The sequence below is a fragment of the Cygnus atratus genome, chromosome 2 (assembly GCF_013377495.2).
Source record: "Cygnus atratus isolate AKBS03 ecotype Queensland, Australia chromosome 2, CAtr_DNAZoo_HiC_assembly, whole genome shotgun sequence".
NCBI lineage: Eukaryota > Metazoa > Chordata > Aves > Anseriformes > Anatidae > Cygnus > Cygnus atratus.
In genome coordinates this window covers 48,065,844-48,080,634 of record NC_066363.1, presented here as the reverse complement: position 1 = coordinate 48,080,634, position 14,791 = coordinate 48,065,844, and the positions used below count along the sequence as shown (strand labels likewise).

At 40.2% G+C, this 14,791-nt stretch overlaps 1 protein-coding gene and 1 pseudogene across 3 annotated transcripts; both read left to right on the top strand.

Annotated features, from left to right (window-relative positions):
- The first annotated feature begins 1,142 nt into the window (after positions 1 to 1,142).
- Positions 1,143 to 8,458, top strand: LOC118249696 (probable 2-ketogluconate reductase). 3 transcript variants are annotated; one of them, XM_035549887.2, is made up of 7 exons: positions 1,165 to 1,287; positions 1,790 to 2,034; positions 4,234 to 4,618; positions 5,670 to 5,841; positions 6,649 to 6,824; positions 7,615 to 7,711; positions 8,108 to 8,458. In XM_035549887.2, the coding sequence occupies exons 2-7, from the start codon at positions 1,837 to 1,839 to the stop codon at positions 8,262 to 8,264; spliced, it is 1,185 nt and encodes a 394-aa protein (XP_035405780.1). In that variant the 5' UTR covers positions 1,165 to 1,287; positions 1,790 to 1,836; the 3' UTR covers positions 8,265 to 8,458. The 3 variants fall into 3 exon arrangements, with proteins under 3 accessions (XP_035405781.1, XP_035405780.1, XP_035405778.1); XM_035549885.2 differs by having other exon boundaries at positions 1,168 to 1,287; positions 6,646 to 6,824; XM_035549888.2 differs by lacking the exon at positions 1,790 to 2,034 and having other exon boundaries at positions 1,143 to 1,287; positions 6,646 to 6,824.
- A 1,822-nt stretch (positions 8,459 to 10,280) lies between these two features.
- On the top strand, positions 10,281 to 14,380 carry LOC118249570 (glyoxylate/hydroxypyruvate reductase B-like; annotated as a pseudogene).
- Positions 14,381 to 14,791: the final 411 nt, after the last annotated feature.

Genomic DNA, 14,791 nt, shown 5'->3' with positions numbered 1-14,791 from the left:
GGTCCTTCTCTGCAGAGCTCTTCTCCAGCAGGTCATCCCCCAGCCTGTACTGATACATACTGACAAAGGAGCATTGGAGACAAAATGTCACAGACTGACTGCAGCCCCCATTCCACATTCCCCTGTGCCACTCAGGGGGAGGACGTAGAAGAGGGTGGATGGGTGGAAGGTGTTTCTAGTTTTTTGTTGTTGTTGTTTATTTCTCACTACTCTAGTTTGTTAATAGTAGGTAATAAATTATATTAATCTCCCTATGCTGAGTCTGTTTTGCCCGTGACAATAATTTTTGAGTGATCTCCCTGTCCTTATCTCAACCCTTGAGCCCTTTCCATCATATTTTCTCCCCCTTTCCCTTTGAGGAGTGGGAGTGAGAGAACGGTTGTGGTGGAACATGGCTGCCCAGCTGAGTAAAACCACCACAGCCTCCCACAACCAAAAGGTTGGTACCTGAACATACTGGGTAAATATTTCTGTTGAAGTTATCAGTAGTGAAACCAGGACAACTGCATTGCCAGTATTAGGTGTCAAAAGAACTGAGTTGATCTTTGAGATAAGGCACCTCAGGCCTATCTTTTTGCTTCCTGAAAGTCATATATATATGCACTCTTTCAAAAGGTTAGCTTGCAGCAGGCAAGGAGAAACTAAATGCATATTTTCAACACAATCCACACAAACCTGAACTAGTGCTTTGGAGAATAGTCCTAGAAGGGTAGGTGGAATTTACGCCAAATTATTTTCCACAGAATTGCAAAACTCTCCAAAAAAAACTGTACCAAAAAGTGCTTGTTCTACAGTATCACATGGGATGTCCTTTCTAGAAAATTTAGTTTCAAAACTCAGAGGAGAAGTTAGGTTCATTTCAGATAAAGGCACTCTTGTTTCATATGGCCTTACGGAAGCAAGCGGTAATCAAGCGGAGAAGCAAGCGCGTGCCTGGCTGTGTCAGTTTTCCGCCGCATGACGTGGTTTTCTCAGGAAGCGTTCAGAGACTTTACCAGATATATATATATCCTCCAGACAAAACCAGGCAGAGAAAGAGTTAAGCAAGTGCATGCAGCAGACAGGGGCTGAAGTTTCCGCGGGAGGACGTGCCCCTGCTGGTAGAATGGAACTGCAAGAGCAGCTATTGGCCCTGGCACGGAGGTCGCAGAGGGGAATAGAGGCTGTGTGTTGCAAGTACCAGGAAATTGCTCGGTTTTGCTTCCTCCGGGAGCCGCGAGATTTATCTGTAAGGAAAACATCGTCAGAAAGGAACCGGTCCAGATTAATTCTTTGGTTGTTATCAAGGTAATTAGTTTTCTTCTGTAGATAAGTAAGTGGGAGGAATTTATTCTGGGTGAAATCCACTATTAATTTCAATTTAAAGCAGAGATAGGAAAAAGTGTGGAGGTTTATTTTGCTACGAGTTGGCTAAATCCAAAGTCATACAGCAGTGCCAATGAATCTGAAAGTAAGTAGCAAGTCAAGCTCCACAAAAGAAATAAGGCTAGCTAACAAAACAGTGACACTGAAGTTAATAACTACAAGTAGTCCTGTTTATTTGCCTATTTGTCTCAATCAGTCACATATTCAGAGTTTTTTTTTTTCTGCATTGCAAAGACCTGAACTTGATATCAGTGCACATACATTATAACAATATGTTATATGTGGTTATGGATGTATAGATACATGAAAGCAGACAATTTTATGTAAATAGAAAATGAGTGGAGAGACAGCTTAAAAAAAAATAAATGTCAGCACTACTGCAGATGATACTAGTCCAAAACCAAAATTGTCATATGCTTAACAGGTGTTACATTTAGCACACTGGACAAGACATCCAATATCTGAATAATTATGCTCAGGAGCAAAGCATTCAATCTGTTAAAATCTATTCACCTGATGTCTGGCCAGCCAAAATTGGCTTATAAAGGTATTCATCCAGTTATTGCTTCACATGGACATCGCTCTCACAGAAGTGTGGGATACAGACAGAGGTACAAGACAGGTGCAGGTAGTGCTGGAGGAAGAACACTAGGTGCTCCTCAGACCAAGGTTAGTATCTGGAGAGCCCCTTTCCCTCTGCAAGATTTCTTTAAATGTATTTACAGTACTGCTATCAATATATTTTTTTAATATTGTACTTGGTACTTGCAGAAGCCCAGTTCTTGAACCAAGGCTGCAGTCTGTTCCTGTGCACATCAAATGTGGCTGAAACTGTGGCTTACTCAGCATATCCACAGTAATGAGCAGAGTAATTATATGTGACTTAGCCTGTTTTGTGTGGACAAGATGGTTTGTTTAAAGCTAAATCAGCTTTTGATGTGCTGTACGGTGGCTTCCCCATGAGTCTAAATTTTTCCAAAGTTTAGAAAGTGCTTCTAAAATAAATGTGGGTTTGACTATGACCATCATGAGTGGTGTATTGTACCAGAGGAGGAAATGGCGATGAAAGCAAATGGTGTAATACAATCCTGCCCTACTGGCATCTGCCAGCCAAGTGATCATGTCCAGTACCTAAACAGTTTTCCGTGGTTTAACTGCAGAAGATTTAGTTGCCATCCAGTCTGATTAAGTTGCTGCAGTAGCATCATGAAGCTGGATAACGCTGTCACAATATAACATTAAATCTTGTCTTTTATTTTATGGGTAATTTCTGGAGAATTAATCTAATTTATCCTTCTAAGACCATGTTGTGTGATACTCTAAGAAATATACAGACTACAACTGGGGAAATTTGCACAATTTTCACAACCACGTAGGGCTGGCAGATTTCAGAAGACTTCAGTTGGCAAGAAATAGATGAGATATATTTAAGATCTCAATATTTCATTGCTGTATGGTTGCACTATTCATCTCATTGCTTTGTTTGCTGTTGTTCAGAACCAGTTATTTTTCTCAGAGAAACTGTGGTGAGCTGTAGAGCTGTCCTAACTTAGAGGCCAACTCTAGCCCATGTATAGCAGCATACTGGAACTGATGCAACCAGTCAGGGCTAGGATGAAGCTTTATGACTGTTACTGAGATTGTAAGGATTTAGTAGATGCATTTGGGATAAGTCTGAGTTTGCTCAGGACAAGGGAAAACACAGCTTGATAGAAACTTCCAATATGGTTTTTGTCACAGGATTGGATTCTGGTTACTCTCTGATGGTTTGTCTAAGAAGACTGGAGCACCAGGAAATTTCTGCCTAGCACAGGATGCCCAGAATTAATCAGAATACTGCGGTGGATAATAGGTCTGGTTTCACTTAGCATGATGTCAGGCTTCCTGATGCAAATCTAGGATGCGGTGTATGGGACAGAGACCTAAAATGGGTGGAGCACAACAAACAATCATAGGAAGTCAGACATGAATATTGTTAAGATATGTAGCAAATCTTCAGCTAACGTTTTTGTCAATAAGGGCTGCAGTTTCTCTCTTCTAATTAGGTGTGTAGCTATTTGTGGAGCCTCTGACTTATTGCAGGATACAATATATTTGCATGGTCTGTTGCAGCCAAGACTGGTCTCAAAAATTCCTGGGCATGGGAAAAATTCTAGTATGAAGGACTGTGTTATCAGTGGGACTTACACTGTCACCTTTAGTGCTCTTCTCCAGTGGTTCAGCATGTAGGCACGGGTGTGCAAAAGATTGACTTTTAATGCTAAATTTTACAGGAGGTAAGTTCAGGTGAAGATATTTAAAACACTGAAAGCAAGCAGTGTAGCAGTTGTCCAAGGATGATCCTTCGTTGTGCACATTTTTTAGACCTGAACCATTGAAGACAGATGTTTGTCAGACCTGTCTGAGCCCCAGTGCCTCCCTACACTACCTACAGCTTCACCAACTGTAATCAATAGACAGGAAACTTTCAGCAACTTTCTAGCAGAAGTTTTATACCACTGTTTATATAATAAATTTGTGAATAAGACTGAGAAGCTACCAGATTTGTATGAAACCAGTATGAATTCAGGACTAAAACAAAACTATTTAAGAGCACCTTGTAGGAATTAAACTGGATTTAGATCCAAGGGGCTGGATATTCCTTGGTGTTACAGCCTAACCCAGCACTTAATGAAGATACTGGAACATTTCTAATGTAAGAGCATGCTAGTATCAAGTGATAGTGGATTTATTCTGTATTATTAAAGGAGTATTAGGTTCCATTACTTTCCTGTTTTACAGATGTGAATTTAGATGATCGATACACCATCAATATTTTAAGGATGTTCTACTAAACAACAGCGTATTTCTCCTGTTCCTCTATTGTAGGCCATGTCAGAACCGGAGTTGCCGGGTCTTTTGATTCTGGATATTGGAGGAACTTATGGTGTGCAAGAAAACATTGTAGCGCTTTTGAAAAAACACTTTTGCCTTATCACCATGAAGGAATTTCTTGAAAACAAAAAAGAAATGAGCAAAAAAATCCAATCCGTTTTTGTGTCTGAGTGCAGGCCAACTGTTGACCAGGAACTTCTAGAAAGTTTGCCTAATTTAAAGGTAATTGGAAACTCTGGGGTTGGAGTGGATCATTTAAACTTGAAAATGGTTTCTAACTTTGGTGTGAAAGTCACCAATACCCCACATGCCGTTGCTGACTCTACAGCAGACATTGGAATGGCCTTGATGCTGGCCTCTGCCAGAAGACTAGTTGAAGGTAATATTTTAAATCTTCCTGGATCTTTTGTATTTCTTTGGCATATCTCACATTCCTATGTTACAGATGATCGGTCAGAATCGATATTGGGGATACTTTTACAAGAAAAAACTCTTCTTTTCTCATGTCCCACTTCTTTTTAAGGCAATAGTGACAAGAGTAAGACTGTTGTTTCAATTACATCTCTAGAGCAGGAATGAGTATAGCTCTTCATTTTTTCCTTCGTCTGTGAAGAGTTTGTCTAAACCAATGGGCTTTATTTTGAGAGCAGCACCAGCATTATTAGTGAAACAGCTGATAATCCTTTTGATAATGTTATTCCAAACTGTACCACCAACATTAAGTTATGTGCTTAAATGTAGATCCTTTCTCCCCATGCCCTTGTTGCGTAATGCCCTTTTGGGAAGGAAGGTGTCAGTAGAGGCAAGAAAGAGAGACAACAGAGATGAGATTGCCTCTGTCTTGAGGGACTCAGAATTTCTGTTATCATTGCTGCATACCTCAGTATGAAATAACTCCTCTTTTCCCTTGATGTTTTACCACTGTTGCATCTTGCTGAACCTCAAGTCTGACTTATAAAAACTCACAGAGATCCCTGGCAGAGGAATCTGCAGCGTACTTTCAACCCCAGTCAAGCAGTAGGGCTGTTTTGGTTTATGATCCAGGAGATAGATGGTGACATTTACCCCTGCTAAAAAAATGTGACGTCAGTGCTTGTGGGGTGGTAAATGACACAGAAGCTATTTTTGAATTTCGGAAAAAATATTCCAGTCACTAAAGGTTAATTCCCTGAGGAGGTAATTCCTCCCAGGAGGATACCACCTTCAGGAAGCCCTTCTGTGTCACTGGATCCAGTCTTGGCCATTGCAGAGAATGGCACCATCCAGGCCTGTCCATAAACTGGTCACAATTCCTCTTTAAATTAGTTAGGACATTTTTTAAACAGTGCTTCTGAACCCTGCTGTGACAGTGAGAAATTTTTTCATTTCCTCTGATTCCCAATCTGAATTTATTATTGGTTTGTACCCATTCTGTGTGTTTTTACATTCAGGCTCCCAGATAGCAATTTCTCCACACACAAGGTATTTTGCTGTTGACTGGCTGGGAGTTGAAGTTACCAGGGCGACTCTTGGGATCATCGGGATGGGCAGAATTGGGTATAAAGTGGCTCAGAGAGCCAGAGCCTTTGAAATGAAGATCCTGTACCACAACAGGAAGCAGAGGTAAAAATGTTTATTTACTGTGTGTAATTAAATTAGTCTGGGGGCAGTGATGGAAGTTCTGGTCTCTGTCCCTGCTCTTCCTAGTCATTTGTGACAGTTGTAAGCCACATGAGGAAATATCACCATGCCTCCACATCCTCACTTTGGTTCCCTGCTGCTTCTGCTGGGAAGCAGCTCCTCCTCACCTTTGTGCTCACTCTTCTATTGGTACTTTTGGAGCAAGGGTTGTGCTAACCATTTTAAAGATGTAGCTCAAGCAAACCAGACCCTGTCCTCCAAAAATTTTCTCGCAGGCTTCTGGCAACATCCCTGGCCCAGCCAGTCCTCCAGGCTGTCGCCCCTTTCCTCAGCCCAGACAGTTCAGTCACCATGCTAATGCCAAGGATCTTAACTTCACATCATTTTATAGTTTCCTTTCTTTTCTTCACCTTCATTCCTTTTCCACCACAAGACCTGACATGTCAAGCAAGGAGAGAGTCTACAGCGACTGTATAGGCACAGAAGCAGGAGAGAAAGAAACGGGGGCCTTCTGCATATCCAGTCTCCTATACCTAATATCACCTATGTGCTTTGATTTCACATTTATGTAACTCCACCAGTGTCCTACCACTCCTCAGGCCTGTTGGTCTTCTTAGTCCACATCCTTTCCTCCCTTCTGCCATCTGTTCCTATCAATGTCTTTTCATTTATCCTGACTTCAGACCTCTTAAAGTTTAGGCTGCTCAAGTTCTCTGTTAGGACTGATTGATTGTTAAAGCCGATTCAAAATATTTGTGTCAAATTGGGTATGCATTTTTCCTTCAGAAGAAAGGAGGAGGAACAGGCAGTTGGTGCCCACTACTGTGAGAAGATGGAAGACTTGCTGCAGCAATCTGACTTTGTTATGCTGGTTGTGAACCTGACTCCTGAGAATCACAAAATGATTGGGAAAAAGGAGCTGGGGCTGATGAAACCCACAGCCACTCTTATAAACATTGGTCGAGGTAGGAATATCTACCAGAACTGGTTATGGCTCCATTGTTAAGGTTGTGTTTTACCTGATCATGTTGGCATTCCGCACTCCAGCCTCAGTCTGTGATATCCCTGTGTTGTTTGAGTCACAAAATAGCTGGCAATCTACAAATTAATGACTTAGCATAATTCAGATACCATGTGTTCAAAGGTCCTATGGAATATGGAAATGTCCGGCAGATGTTCTGCATCTCTGTAGCCTTAACTTGAAGACATCTTTTTTTGTAGTGGAAATAACATTATTCTTCATGAAAAGTTGAATGATGAATGGGGTACAAAGAAAAACATAAGCTTCTGCTGGAGCAGCTATGTAGAAAAGAAACCTGACATGGGATTACAGATCTGTTGGTACTGAACAAGTGTATGTAAGAGCAGACCTGGAGAGACTATAAATCAGTGAACAAAACAGAGATAAAAGAGTGAAAAGCTCAAATGAATTAAGTCATTTTTTACATATAATAACACAGGGAGTATTATTCTATAATAATACAGGAAGTCAGCATCAAAATGAAGAAAAGGCTGAAATCTCTCACATCCCAGGAAAAAAGTATGCATTAGACCATAATACACCTCAAATTAAAGGTTAATAAATAAAATCTCATTTTGTTTCCTTTGGTTAATGGTTATTAGACAGACATTCTAGTTTCTAACAAAATGAAGATTCTTTCATTTTTCTCACCAGAGCCTTGAGACCTTTTCCCACTGCCAGGTAAAAATGTGTTCATTAACTTGTCATGATAGAAAGACATTTTTTCAATACAGGTGCACTTATTGATCAAGACGCATTGGTAGAAGCTCTCCAGAATAACGTTATTAGGGCTGCTGCTCTGGACGTGACATACCCTGAGCCTCTGCCAAGGTAGGGGAACCTGTTTTCCATTCTGTTAATCTGAAATGCTTTAAACTGTGAGCAAAAGTGTGCTCATAATCTTGATCTCTATGGGGAGTCTCTCACTGTTTAAGAGCAGAACCTCAATTTATCTTGCACAATCACAAGTAAATGACAAACTATGCCCCCTTCCCAAATCTAGAAGTTCTTTGCCAACCTGACTGGCAAGCAAGACAACAAAGCAATACAGAGGAAGAACAAATGGGTAGCGAGCTTCCCACAGTTTTCTGCCACTCCTGTGTAAGTGGCACCTTTACCTCAACATGCCATTGCTGTTTCCTGAGGTTTGGTTCTTAACAACTGGCATGTAATAGCAACAGAGTAAATTCCATGTGTAATGCATTCTGTTTGTTCTGTTTCTTGCAGAGATCATCCTTTGTTAAAATTAAATAACATCATTATAACCCCTCACATTGGAACTGCAACAGTCCAAGCCATCCAGATGATGGCAGAAGAAGCAATAGCAAATATGCTGGCTGTTCTCAATGGTCAACCCATTCCAAGTGAAGTGTTTCCCAAATGATGCGGGCCAGATGACACTGCTAAATCTCTTATCTATAAGAAGGCACTGTTTCCTACAGTACCACTTTTAAGTTTTAAAAAAGTAACTGTTTCTGCACTGCTGATGTTGTCATGATACTGCAAAGCTCTCATCTCACTCGACTTACCTTGCATTGTCATTTACAATTCTGAAAAATAAAAAATTGATAAAAGGGTTTTGTTTGAAGGTTTTAAACTGAGCAGTTATGCACTTTGATATCTTCAGTATTTCAATGAATATCCGTGTGCTGTTCCTAGTACTTGCAAGTACAATAATGATAAGCAAGTGCATTGAGCAGTTAGTGTGAAACTCTCAAATATATTTAAGGTGAATTGAGCATCAATGCCCTATAGAAATGTTACCATATCCTGAAACTCTTTTTAGCCAATATTTCAATATTCTGTCTGGATGTCAGAACACTCAACAAAGCAAACTCCTTTGAAATTATTTTAGTCCTAAGGTTTTCTACTGTAAGAAGAACTCTGCCTCACCTACATGTTAAATCAAAGTGAAGCCAACCATTGAAAAAATATCTTTGATTTACCTGACAGGATCCCTTGAAAACCAGAGTAAATCCCAAGAAATTTAATTCCTCTTTGCAGACAGAAATTATGCTTTTTTTCTTTATTGAGCATGAAACAGTGGTAGTTCTAGCAGTGAAATCAAGTGGATGAGGGCACAGCCTAAGGCAAAATTTGTGATCAGAGCTAACTTCCAGCCAAAGGCTTTTTTCTTGCATTCTCTTTCCTACCAGCAAGCAATAAAATTAGAAAATTCAGTAAAATATTTGTAACCTCCATACAATTGTGAAGAATTTCCATTATTCTTGAATATGGTCAGGCTTCTTGATGTGATGGTAAAATGAAGATTTAGCACAGTAACTTTAGACAGGCTAAGAGCAAGACATTCACATGCAAATAGTGAAGTACTGCTAACAAGGCAACAGTCGGCATTGCTATAGGGGATTCCAAGATTTTCAATCCTTGAACAGTGCCCTGCCCTCTCCCCACTGCCAGCTCTTTACTGAATTGCTATGGAAAATCAATGGTGACTGAAAAAGGTCTATTTTTTTTTAAACAGCTGTCTATTCACAGACTGCCTTGAACCCTTAAACAGATGGTCACTGATTCCTGAGGGGGAAAAAGAAAACACACTTTTTAATTCAAGTACTTAAGTTCTTGTTTGAAAACGCTTGCCTAAGCAACTATTATACTGTTAATTTCTGATAGCCTCAAGAGAAAGCACTGCAGTTAAGAAGTCACTAGTGTCTCTTCAGGACAGGAGGCTGCAAAAATCTCTGCAATAAAGCATTTAAAAATTAACCTGTAGCACAAAGTTCACAACAAACCCATGCAATTTATTTTCAGGAACTGAATTTATTTTCAGGAATTTTAAGATTTGGTTCAACGTAAGATATTTAGACAGAGTAATTTGTGGTCTCAGGGTAGGAAAGGAGATTTATACACCAGAATACTTATGGTCTGAAACTCAGTAATTAATCAGAAATAACTGCGTGTTTTGACCCTGGTGACAGTGATATAAAACTTTACAGCCCCTAAGGGACAGAACTTGTTCAGACTTCACTATGTGAATACTGGGGTATTCTTTTTTATTTTGTTTTGTTTTGTTCATTTTGCTCGTATGTTTGTTGTGCCGCAGTGAAAACTCAATAACCAAAGTTATGAAGCAGGTAGTCTTCATTAGGGCGCGTGGTGTGGGGGGGATCACTCCGCCTAACACACACACACCAAGGGTTACTGGCAGTGTGCTTATATTAGTGGGACAAATACATATTCATCTCATTTCCTGTAAGGCTCTTGCATATTCATCAGGTCTCCAAAGAATCATTAACATAGGTTCCCGCTCCTATTCGCATGCATACTGGAGTCCTTGGGTGGTCGTGCAGCATACTCTGGTGGTCTTTTGATGAAGGCCAGAAGTCTTCCTCACTGCTAAACTCCTGACCCTTCCTTTCTTTGACAGACTTCAGCAGTCAAGCCAGTTCTTGCTGGTTCCATTATCTATGCATACAGTCTTTTACATACATTTATACAACATACAATCATGCTAGCTAAGACCTACAGAATCAACATCCTTTGTCTTGTTCTCTGTCTCAGTTGTATATAATTGATAGTATACGTAAAGGAGATGCTTTCTTTTCTCAGCTCCTTTACCTCTCTATTCAAATATGTGGTTTATAAGACCTCTTGTCATAGTTGTCATAAAACAGGATAAGAAAATGATGATTCTTTAAAATGTCTGGAAATAATTATGCGTAATTCTTCTGATACTATGTCTTTCTTCTTTGTGCAGATTATGGAAGGAGGAGAGCTCTCTGGACTTTTGGTAAATGAAATTTGTGGAATACTTGGGATACTTGCATGGTCACATGGAGTTTCTGAAAAAAAACGTTTCTACCTCATCACCATGAAGAAATTTCTTGAAAACAGAAAGCATATGAGTAAAAAGATCCAAGCAATTTGATTGTGGTGGTACAAACCAGTCATTGACCAAGACCTCCACCAGAGCCTGCCAAACTGGAAAGTGATTGCAGATTTGGGAGTAGGAATGGATCACCTGGATCTGAAACTTGTAGGTAGTTTTGATATGAAAATGGCTAATGCTCCATGTGCTGTGTCTAGCAGCACAGCAGATACGGGGATGGCTTTGTTGCTGACATCTGCTACAAGACTAGTGGAAGGTAACACTTCAGTTCTTTTGTAGCTTGTAGACATCATACAAGATTTACGTACCATTAATTTGACTTCAGTGGAGTTATTTATCTGGAGATATTCATAGTGCAATAAAATGTAAAAATTAAGTATGTTGGGTTAGCAAACAGAATAATTTGTATTTTGATATCATAGAATCATTTAGGTTGGAAAACACCCATGAGACCAAGTCCAACCATCACCTCACACTACCAAGTCCACCACTAAACCACATGCCGAAGTGTCACGTGCACATTACTCTTAAATACCCCCAAGGATGGCAACTCCAGCACTTTCTATATTTTATATATCAAAAATATATCAAAATTGATACTTTATACACAAACACATATTTCAACCAGGTATAAATAAAATCAAAGAGGTTCATTTTTCACAGGTCACCAGCCTGGGTTGAAAATACTTGAGCAGAATCTTATCGTGGTACACTCAAATATGACTTTTTCATTTGTGGACAGGGCTTGATCTTAGAGGCTGGAACTGAGTAATTTAAGGGGCATCAGGGACTGACAAGGCAGGCTGCTCCAGTTTCTGCTAGTAGCATCCTTTCCAGTTTCATTTATTTATTTCTTTTTTCTTTCTTTTTTTTTTTTTAATTGCTGTTTTCCCAGATAGACCTATCCTTGGCTTGGTTAGAATGTCTTCTGCTTCAGGAATGGATCCTTCAGATTTATCCTATTAAATTTACCTGCCTTTGATTTGCCTCCTCTACCACAGGATTCATAGAAACTCAAAGGAGAGATACTTGTCTCCCCTCAGATCTTTTTCTACCTCAGAAGAAGGAGATAGATTATAGGGGAGATTAATGACTTGCTTCCATCTCCATAAACTATCCCTGGCAGCATTTCTAATAACTCTCCTCTGGCATGACTGAGTTTTTATCCTGCGGCATATGTATATATATACACTTTTTTTTTTTACTTTCATAATATTTTGCTTAAGTTTTGGAAGAGCTGGCAGTGTTGGAAGACTGAAACATCAGAAGCGTTTCACCTTAGTAGCAGGCTTATAAGCTCTGTTTCTTTGTGTATATAAGTTTATTTTCTGTTTGTGTAACCATCCACAATTTTGCAGGTTTAACAGATAATCTATGGAAATTACTGAGAAGTGATTTTTAAAGAAGTCACATTTCCCTCTCAAAGAAGAGTGGCAGAGATGAACATGAAAACCGTTCTTATTCTAAATAGCATGACCAACATCTGGTGTTATTCTCCTCAGAACATTTCCAACCTCCACAGTGTTATTGGCAATAATTATTTTGAGTACTGATGCAAAACAGGTCAATATTCTTCTGAGTCTAAAGCACTAAAAGGATTTTTAGGGGAGATTACATCAAAATCTGAACTTTGTTAGAGATTTGGCAAGGGACTCTGATGTAAAGTTGAAAAAGCTTCCCATATACAACTTAAGACATCTGCAATCAGGCTGGGTGCAGCCAAGAAGAAGAGCAAATATTTAATGCTATAGACCATGACGTACCCTGAGACAACTTTATTCCTCCCTGATTGAAGGGAGAAGCTGCAGTACTAGTACCACTGTCTTTGAGTGATTTTCTCCATACATAGACTGCAGCAGAAGAGTTGCTGCTCTAGCTAGCTCTAACCAAACCACAAGGCTGGATGAGGCCAGAAATTTCTAGCCATATTTAGAATTCCTGCTATTTCAGAAATTATAACAACAACTGAGCAAACCCACACTGGAAAAAAAAAAAAAAAAACAAAACTAGAAAACTCCCTCCTTCAGTTCTTCAGAATTCATAAAGTGATCTTTCAGACTTTATAAACCACAAAGAGAAAATAAAGCACAAATTCTTTTTTTTTTCCTGCTAGTCTTCATTATCTCCCTCTATTTAATATGTTTTGATCTTTGATATTCACCTGAGAGTGTAATGATGAATTATCAGTGCACAGTGCAACAAGAAGAAACTTACCTATTTTAAAGTACATTTAAATTTCAGGTTGTGTGCTGAGTGCTACAAAACTGGCTGTAATTCCAGTCTGTTCTTTTCCCACTTAATCACTGTTTGTTGACCCAGACACTGAAAGAAAACAACAAAATGGATGTGGTAGGAGATACATGGTCCTAAGCGACACTGAAGTTAATTTCTTCATGTTACTTCTTTCTTGATTTCTAGATTAGGGGTGAGATAATTCAAAGTCATTCTCTTGCAATCAGGAGCAAAGTACTGTACATGCAGTCTCCCGTCATTGCTTCCTTAGCTCCCAAAGTCCAGGCAGCTAAGTTTACAAAGAACAGCAGAAGTGGCAAGTACCCTTTTTTACTGTGAAAAGTTCAAATTAAAAATCTCTGTCTACTTTGGTAATGTTTTGTGTTGAATGCTTTATTTCATGAAAGTCCTGGAGCAGCCAGGACCCATCATAAATTGCCAAAGAATTTTCTTGCTGATTCCACTCATCACCAAATGACAGGCTTGCTGGATGATGGCAACAGGGTGAGGACCACCAGCACATTCAGAGGTCCCATGGATGAATTCTCGTGAACCTGACAACTCTGTTTTGAGTGATTACTGCATCCTGTGAGGTGCACCTTTCCCACAGAGGATCCTGGAGAACGGGCCACATGCTGACATCCTTCGCAGTGCTTAGCTTCAGTCCACTTACAGACACTAAAATAAGCCAATGGACCCTGCACCACAGTGGCTGAGAGGCAAGCATGCAACCCATTCCTTGCAGTAGGACTTGCTACCTTGCAGAAGAAAGGCCTAAACAGCCAGCTGACACTAAACACACTTTAATCTGCCACCGGTTTGTTTCGTGAATGGGATAATCAGGTCCTTCAGGTTGTAGGTGTTGCAGTGTGATCCTTTGTTTCCCCGTCAGGAAAGAGCAGGAACAGCAGGATGTTGGTGCCATTTACTGTAAGAAGATAGTTGATTTGCTCCAGCAGGCAGATTTTGCAATGGTGGTGGTGGTGAGTCTGACACCTCAGACACACAAGTTGATTGGGAAAGGAGAGATTGACCTGATGAAACCCACAGTTACTCTCATTAACATCAGCCAAGGTAATATCAAGAACAGTTCACTGGCGTGAGTACAAAATGGGAGCCAGCTCCTGCTGTGGTATGTGCAGCACCATGCTGCATGAACCACACAGCTGCTGCATGTACTTCAGACAGACCAGACATGGTGAAAATTTCTTTCTCTCCCTTTCTACTCTCTTTTCTGTCTCAGATCATTACCTGAAAATAGCAATCAGACTGTTACTCCAAATTAGGTGCAAATTAGGTTGACAAAGGGGCACTGGTGATAGTTCTGCAGACTGATTATTATTGGAGCCGCAGCTTTGGCCATCACCTGCCCAGAATCACTGCCCAGGTTGTCATCTGTGTTTATTTCTCTGAAACACTGAGTGAGCCCCACTAGATGCCCAGAGGCAGGGGTCTGGCAGAGACAGCCCCTACACTCCTGGCTTTTGTGTAAAAGTGCTGTGCATAAGAATGGGAGACAGCCCAGATGCTGGGACTGATAACAGGCCAAAGGGAAGCGTAGGCACCAGGAAAAAACAGGAGGGAACTTGTGTGACACTGGAGCAGTAAACCAATCCACAAAATCACCTTTTAAAACTACATCAAGTGTTTATCTCAATTCTTTTTTCTGAAGATGTAACATACCATGAATGTGTGGAAGCGGCTTGAACCACCACCCCTTCTTAGACCTGCTGTATTGTCCCAAATTTTCACTCCCCACAGGCTCGTTTCCCCAATACAAAGCTGAAGTACTGCACATATCTTGGGCCCAGACGCTATGGGCACGTCTACCA

What these genes read in the sequence shown, in the direction of transcription:
- LOC118249696 (XM_035549885.2), top strand. Translation starts at nt 1,837, where the DNA reads ATGCTCAGGAGCAAAGCATTCAATCTGTTAAAATCTATTCACCTGATG. An exon ending in TACCACAACAGGAAGCAGAG is followed by an intron (nt 5,842 to 6,645) that starts GTAAAAATGTTT and finishes TTTTTCCTTCAG; the next exon opens with AAGAAAGGAGGAGGAACAGG. An exon ending in TACCCTGAGCCTCTGCCAAG is followed by an intron (nt 7,712 to 8,107) that starts GTAGGGGAACCT and finishes TGTTTCTTGCAG; the next exon opens with AGATCATCCTTTGTTAAAAT.